The sequence below is a fragment of the Tachyglossus aculeatus genome, chromosome 2 (genome assembly GCF_015852505.1).
Source record: "Tachyglossus aculeatus isolate mTacAcu1 chromosome 2, mTacAcu1.pri, whole genome shotgun sequence".
Classification (NCBI taxonomy): domain Eukaryota; kingdom Metazoa; phylum Chordata; class Mammalia; order Monotremata; family Tachyglossidae; genus Tachyglossus; species Tachyglossus aculeatus.
This window is the reverse complement of record NC_052067.1, coordinates 140,382,568-140,390,669: the sequence shown is the minus strand read 5'-3', so window position 1 is coordinate 140,390,669 and position 8,102 is coordinate 140,382,568. Positions and strand designations below refer to the sequence as shown.

Genomic DNA, 8,102 nt, shown 5'->3' with positions numbered 1-8,102 from the left:
TGGGGCGCGGTGACGGGCGGTGATTATCTGGTGGCCGTGGAGACGGAGTTTGATTGGCTTGGGGCGTGGGGGCGGGCAGTGATTGTCATTGGGCGTGAGGGGGGCGGTGATTGGCTGGGTGTCCTGGGGGCGGGCGGTGATTGGCTGGAGCGTGGGCGGCGGGCGGTGATTGGCTGGGGGCGCGGGGACGGGCGGTGATAATCTGTGGGAGAGGCCGTTGATTGGCTGGGGCCTTGGGGACGGGCAGTGATTGGCTGGGTGTTTTGGAGGCGGGCGTTGATTGGCTGGGGGCGCGTGGACGGGAGGTGATTATCAGGGGGGCGTGGGGGCGGGCGGTGATTGGCTGGGGCGAGGGGACGGGCGGTGATTGGCTGGGGGCGCGAGGACGGGCGGTTATTATCTAGGGAGCGTGGAGGCGGGCGGTGATTATCGGGGGGCGTGGCGGCGGGCGGTGATTGGCTGGGGGCGCGGGGACGGGAGGTGATTATCGGGGGGGTGGGGGCGGGCGGTGATTGGCTGGGGCGAGCAGACGGGCGGTGATTGGCTGGGGGCGCGGGGACGGGAGGTGTCTGGGGCGTGGGGGCGGGCGGTGATTGGCTGAAGGCGCGGGGACGGGAGGTGATTATCTGTGGGGGCGGGCGTTGATTGGCTGGGGCCGTGGGGGCGGGCAGTGATTGGCTGGGTGTTTTGGACAGGCGTTGATTGGCTGGGGGCGCGTGGACGGGAGGTGATTATCGTGGGGGCGTGGGGGCGGGCGGTGATTGGCTGGGGGCGCGGGGACGGGCGGTTATTATCTAGGGGGCGTGGGGGGCGCGCGGTGATTATCTGGGGGGCGTGGCGGCGGGTGGTGATTGGCTGGGGGCGCGAGGACGGGCGGTTATTACCTCGGGGGCGTGGCTCTGGCGGTGATTGGCTGGTGTCTGGAGGGGCAGGCGCTGATTGGCTGGGGCTGTGTGGGCGGGCGGTGACCGTCGCGGGGCGAGACGGGCGCTGATTGGCTGGGTGTGTCGGGGGCGGGCGCCGATTGGGCGGGGGGCGCGGGGGCGGGCGCTGATTGGGCGGGGGTTCCCGCGCGTTCCCGGCGGCGCGGGGAGGAGGTGTCGGGCGCCATGGCGGAGCAGCTCTACCTGGACAACATCGACGAGTTCGTCGTGGACCAGAACAGGATCGTGAGCACTCGGGGACGGACGGACTTCTATAATAATAATAATAATAATAATAATAATAATAATAATAATTATGATGGCATTTATTAAGCGCCTGCTATGTGCAAAGCACTGTTCTGTATATATATATATATATACATATATATATATACATATATATATATGTTTGTACATATTTTTCACTCTATTTATTTATTTATTTTATTTGTACCTATCTATTCTATTTATTTTATTTTGTTAGTATGTTTGGTTTCGTTCTCTGTCTCCCCCTTTTAGACTTGAGCCCCCTGTTGGGTAGGGACCGTCTCTAGATGTTGCCAACTTGTACTTCCCAAGCGCTTAGTCCAGTGCTCTGCACACAGTAAGCGCTCAATAAATACGATTGATGATGATGATGATGATGTTCTAAGCGCTGGGGAAGTCATCATCATCATCATCAATCGTATTTATTGAGCGCTTACTGTGTGCAGAGCACTGTGCTAAGCGCTGGGGAAGTCCAAGTTGGCAACATCTAGAGACGGTCCCCACCCAACAGCGGGCTCCCAGTCTAGAAGGGGGAGACAGACAACAAAACACGTTAACCAAATGAAATAGATTAAATATGTACAAATAAAATATTGTTCTATTTATATTATAATTATAATTTATAATGTTATCACTATTATTCTCTGGGCCTCAGTTCGCTCATCTGTACTAGGGGAAGGAAGACTGTGAGCCCTGGTTCCCTTGTATTTCCCCCCCCCCAGCGCTTAGTACAGTGCTTGGCACATAGAATCTAGACTGTGAGCCCGCTGTTGGGTAGGGACTGTCTCTACATGTTGCCAACTTGTACTTCCCAAGCGCTTAGTCCAGTGCTCTGCACACAGTAAGCGCTCAATAAATACGATTGACTGATGGACGGGCAGAGGGAGACAGACACACCCGGCAGCCGCCGCCTCCTCCTCCTTCCCAGCCATTTACTCCTATTAATTGAGCGCTTACTATAATAATAACAATAATGATGATGATGACGGTATTTGTTAAGCGCTTACTATGTGCAAAGCACTGTTCTAAGCGCTGGGGAGGTTACAAGGTGATAAGGCCTTACTGAGAGCTCACCTCCTCCAGGAGGCCTTCCCAGACTGAGCCCCCTCCTTCCTCTCCCCCTCCTCCCCCTCTCCATCCCCCCCATCTTACCTCCTTCCCTTCCCCACAGCACCTGTATATATGTTTGCACATATTTATTACTCTATTTATTTTACTTGTACATATCTATTCTATTTATTTTCTTTTGTTAGTACGTTTGGTTTTGTTCTCTGTCTCCCCCTTTTAGACTGTGAGCCCACTGTTGGGTAGGGACTGTCTCTATATGTTGCCAGTTTGTACTTCCCAAGCGCTTAGTACAGTGCTCTGCACACAGTAAGCGCTCAATAAATACGATTGATGATGACGATGATGACTGTCTCTCTATGTTGCCAACTTGTACTTCCCAAGCGCTTAGTACAGTGCTCTGCACACAGTAAGCGCTCAATAAATGCGATTGATGATGATGATGATGAAGGTGATCAGGTTGTCCCACGGGGGGCTCACAGTCTTCATCCCCATTTTGCAGATGAGGTCACTGAGGCCCAGAGAAGTGAAGCGACTTGCCCCAAGTCACACAGCTGACAGTTGGCGGAGCCGGGATTTGAGCCCATGACCTCTGACCCCAAAGCCTCTGTTCTTTCCACTGAACCATGCTGCTTCTCCAATCAATCAATCAATCAATCGTATTTATTAAGCGCTTACTGTGTGCAGAGCACTGGACTAAGCGCTTGGGAAGTACAAGTTGGCAACATATAGAGACGGTCCCTACCCAACGGTGGGCTCACAGTCTAGATTCTACTATGTGCCAAGCACTGTACTAAGCGCTGGGGGGGGGGGGGGAAATACAAGGGAACCAGGTTGTCCCCCGTGGGGCTCACAGTCTTCCTTCCCCTCGTACAGATAAGCGAACTGAGGCCCAGAGAATAATAGTAATAATATTATAAATTATAATTATAATATTATAAATATAATAATATTTTATTTGTACATATTTAATCTATTTACTTTATTTTGTTGATGTGTTTTGTTGTCTTTCTGCCCCTTCTAGACTGTGAGCCCGCTGTTGGGTAGGGACCGTCTCTAGATGTTGCCAACTTGGACTTCCCAAGCGCTTAGTACAGTGCTCTGCACATGGTAAGCGCTCAATAAATACGATTGATGGACGGAAGGACGGACGGACAGAGAGACAGACACCCACACACACACCTGGCAGCCTCCTCCTCCTCCTTCCCAGTCATTCACTCCTATTAATTGAGCGCTTACTATAATAATAACAATAATAATGGCATTTGTTTAGCGCTTACTATGTGCAAAGCACTGTTCTAAGCGCTGGGGAGGTTACAAGGTGATCAGGTTGTCCCACGGGGGAGCTCACAGTCTTAATCCCCATTTTACAGACGAGGGAACTGAGGCACAGAGAAGTGAAGTGATTTGCCCAGGGTCACACAGCTGACAGCTGGCGGAGCAGGGATTTGAACCCATGACTCCAAAGCCCAGGCTCTTTCCACTGAGCCACACTGCTTCTCCTACAATGCTCTGCATACAGTAAGCGCTCAATAAGTACGATTGAATGAATGAATAATGGTAGTGAGCGCTTACTGTAATAATGATGGCATTTATTAAGCGCTTACTGTGTGCCAAGCACTGTTCTAAGCGCTGGGGGGATACAAGGTGATCAGGTTGTCCCACGGGGGGCTCACAGTCTTCATCCCCATTTTACAGATGAGGGAACTGAGGCTCAGAGAAGTCAAGTGACTTGCCCAGAGTCACACATCTGACACGTGGCGGAGCCGGGATTTGAACCCATGACCTCTGACTCCAAAGCCCGGGCTCTTTCCACTGAGCCACGCTGCTTCTCTATGTGCCAAGCACTGTTCCAAGCGCTGGGGGAAATACAGGGTAACCAGGTTGTCCCACGTGGGGCCCACAGTCTTAATCCCCATTTTACAGATGAGGGAACTGAGGCCCAGAGAATAATCATAATAATAATGGCATTAAACGCTTACTATGTGCCAAACACTGTACTAAGCGCTTGGGGTGGGCACTCACAGTCTCCATCTCCGTTTGACAGGTGAGGGAACTGAGGCACAGAGAATAATAATGAGGATGGTTTTTGTTAAGCGCCTATGATGTGCGAAGCACTGTTCTAAGCGCTGGGGGAGATACAGGGTAATCAGGTTGCCCCACGTGAGGCTCACAGTCTTAATCCCCATTTTGCAGATGAGGTAACTGAGGCACAGAGAAGTTAATAATTTTGGTATTTGTTAATCAATCAATCGTATTTATTGAGCGCTTACTATGTGCAGAGCACTGTACTAAGCGCTTGGGAAGTCCAAGTTGGCAACATAGAGAGACAGTCCCTACCCAACAGTGGGCTCACAGTCTAGAACAGCGCTAGTTCAGCGCTTACTACGTGCCAAGCACTGTTCTAAGCGCTGGATAGATACAAGGTAATCAAGTTGTCCCACGAGGGGCTCACCGTCTCCATCCCCATTTGACAGATGAGCGAACTGAGGCACAGGGAATAATAATAATATAATAATGATGGTATTTGTTAAGCGCTTACTACGTGCCAAGCACTGTTCTAAGCGCTGGGGGAGATACAAGGTGATCAGGTTGTCCCCCGTGGGGCTCACAGGCTTAATCCCCATTTTGCAGATGAGATAACTGAGGCACGGGGAAGTTAAGCGACTTGCATTCATTGCCATCATTATTATTATCTCTGGTGTTTATTGAGGGCTTGCTGGGTGCGGGACACTGTGCTAAGCGTTGGGAAAAGTCCAGCACAACCGTTCTGCCCGCCGGGAATTTAGCGGAGAGGCTAGTGGGGGCGAGGCAGGGTAACATTTCCCTTCTAATCAATCATATTTATTGGGCGCCTACCGTGTGCAGAGCACTGAACTAAGCGCTGGGGAGAGCGTACGCTGTATCCAAGTTGGCGGCGTGCCTCAATGGAAAGAGCCCGGGCTTTGGAGCCAGAGGTCATGGGTTCAAATCCCGGCTCCGCCAATTGTCAGCTGGGTGACTTTGGGCAAGCCACTTCACTTCTCTGGGCCTCAGTTCCCTCGTCTGTAAAATGGGGATGAAGACTGTGAGCCCCCCGTGGGACAACCTGGTCACCTTGTAACCTCCCCAGCGCTTAGAGCAGTGCTTGGCACATAGTAAGCGCTTAATAAATGCCGCCATTATTATTATTATTATTCCCTGCCCACAAAGAGCTTACAATCTCTGGTATTTATGGAGCACTTATCAATCAGTCAGTCGTATTTATTGAGCGCTTACTGTGTGCAGAGCACTGTACTAAGCGCTTGGGAAGTCCAAGTTGGCAACATATAGAGATGGTCCCTACCCAACAGTGGGCTCACAGTCTAAAAGATCGGGGTGCAGAGCGCTGTACTAAGCGCTTGGGAGACAGTACAATATAGCGGAGTCGGTAGACGCGTTTCCTACCCACAACGAGCTTACGTGACTCAGTGGAAAGAGCCCGGGCTTCAGAGGTCATGGGTTCTAATCCCACCTCCGCTGCTTGCCAGCTGTGTGACCTTGGGCAAGTCACTTGGCTTCTCTGTGCCTCAGTGACCTCACCTGTAAAATGGGGATTAAGACTGTGAGCCCCACGTGGGACAACTTGATTACCTTATATGTACCCCAGCGCTTAGAAGTGCTTAATACATACCAACGTTATTATTAATCTCTGGCGTTTATTGATTTAGTGATTTTTGCCAGTGAAAAATTAATTTTAATAATTAAATTCTGGTATTCTGACTTGGTTTATCATTGCCCAATGTTTGGTTTTGATCAGCAGCTGCATGGCTCAGTGGAAAGAGCCCGGGCTTTGGAGTCAGAGGTCATGGGTTCAAATCCCGGCTCCGCCAATCGTCTGCTGTGTGACTTTGGGCAAGTCACTTCACTTCCCCCTTCTAGACTGTGAACCCACTGTTGGGTAGGGACCGTCTCTATATGTGGCCAACTTGGACTTCCCAAGCGCTTAGTACAGTACTCTGCACACAGTAAGCGCTCAATAAATATGAATGATTGATTCTCTGGGCCTCAGTTACTGCGCTCACCTGTAAAATGGGGATGAACACTGTGAGCCCCCCGTGGGACAACTTGATCACCTTGTAACCTCCCCAGAGCTTAGAACAGTGCTTTGCACATAGTAAGCGCTTAATAAATGCTATTATCCCAGCGCTTAGAACAGTGCTTTGCAAATAGTAAGCACTTAACAAATGCCATTATTATTATTATTTATTATTATTTTTTAATGGCATTTATTAAGCGCTTTATTACATCCCATGTGGGATGTAGATTGTGTCCAACCTGACTAGCTTGTATCTACCCCTTAATAATCATAATAACGATGGCATTTATTCAGCGCTTACTATGTGCAAAGCACTGTTCTAAGCGCAGGGGAGGTTACAAGGTGATCAGGTTGTCCCGCGGGGGGCTCCCAGTCTTCATCCCCATTTTCCAGATGAGGGAACCGAGGCCCAGAGAAGTGAAGTGACTTGCCCAAGGTCACCCAGCTGACAAGTGGCGGAGCCGGGATTTGAACCCATGGCCTCCGACTCCAAAGCCTGGGCCCTTTTCCACTGAGCCACGCTGCTTCTCTAATTCTTCTAATGCTTCTCTGATAATTATTATTATCGAGCACTTATCGTGGTGCCCAGCACTGTAGTAAAAGCTTGGGAGAGAGTTCAGAAAGCAGAATCAATCAATCAATCAGTCAATCGTATTTATTGAGCGCTTACTGTGTGCAGAGCACTGGACTAAGCGCTTGGGAAGTCCAAGCTGGCAACATCTAGAGACGGTCCCTACCCAACAGTGGGCTCACAGTCTAGAAGGGGGAGACAGACAACAAAACCAAACATACTAACAAAATAAAATAAATAGAATAGATAGGTACAAGTAAAATAAATAAATCAGTAGAAGTGGTAGCCGTTTCCTGCCCACCGCCAGCTTACAACCAATCTCTGGTGTTTCTGGAACCCTTCCTGTGGTGCCGAGCACTGTACTAAGCGCTTGGGAGGGTGCAATATAACAGATTTAAGTAGATAAGTTCCCCGCCAACAACGAGCTTACGGTCTAGAGGGAGAAATTCAGCCAGAAACCAAAGAAGAGAGTGGCACCCCTTGTCTGGAGGCGGAACGTGCCCCTTGGCGAGTTTCCGGGAAGGCTAGTTGGTGCCCACGAGGTTGGCAAACCACGCGATTTTGAAAAATTGTCTTTTGCCGCAGGTGACGTACAAATGGCTGAGCCACACGTTGGGGGTGCACGTCAACCAGGCCAAGCAGTAAGTAATCCCCCAACCCGCTGTTTCCTTTACTCTTGGATAATAATTCTATTTATTTATTTATCTTACTTGTACCTATCTATTCTCTTTATTTTACTTTGTTAATATGTTTGGTTTTGTTCTCTGTCTCCCCTTTCTAGACTGTGAGCCCGCTGTTGGGTAGGGACTGTCTCTAGGTGTTGCCAACTTGAACTTCCCAATCAATCAATCAATCAATCAATTGTATTTATTGAGCGCTTACTGTGTGCAGAGCACTGGACTAAGCGCTTGGGAAGTACAAGTTGGCAACATCTAGAGACGGTCCCTACCCAACAGTGGGCTCACAGTCTAAAAGGGGGAGACGGAGAACAAAACCAAACATACTAACAAAATAAAATAAATAGAATAGATAGGTACAATTAAAAGAAATAAATAAATAGAGTAATAAATATGTACAAACATATATACCGGTGCTGTGGGGAAGGGAAGGAGGTAAGATGGGAGGGATGGAGAGGGGGATGAAGGGGAGAGGAAGGAAGGGGCTCAGTCTCTGCACACAGTAAGCGCTCAATAAATACGATTGATTGATTGATTAATAA

The 8,102-nt window shown here is 49.7% G+C and overlaps 1 protein-coding gene across 1 annotated transcript in view; it reads left to right on the top strand.

The window, feature by feature from the left end:
- Positions 1 to 1,101: 1,101 nt before the first annotated feature.
- POLD3 (DNA polymerase delta 3, accessory subunit) overlaps positions 1,102 to 8,102 on the top strand; it is an 88,655-nt gene continuing 81,654 nt past the window's right edge. Inside the window, exons 1-2 of the mRNA XM_038742138.1 lie at positions 1,102 to 1,169; positions 7,469 to 7,524. Of these exons, the coding sequence (XP_038598066.1) occupies positions 1,110 to 1,169; positions 7,469 to 7,524 (116 nt within the window). The 5' untranslated portion in view covers positions 1,102 to 1,109. The remainder of the gene's footprint in view (positions 1,170 to 7,468; positions 7,525 to 8,102) is intronic.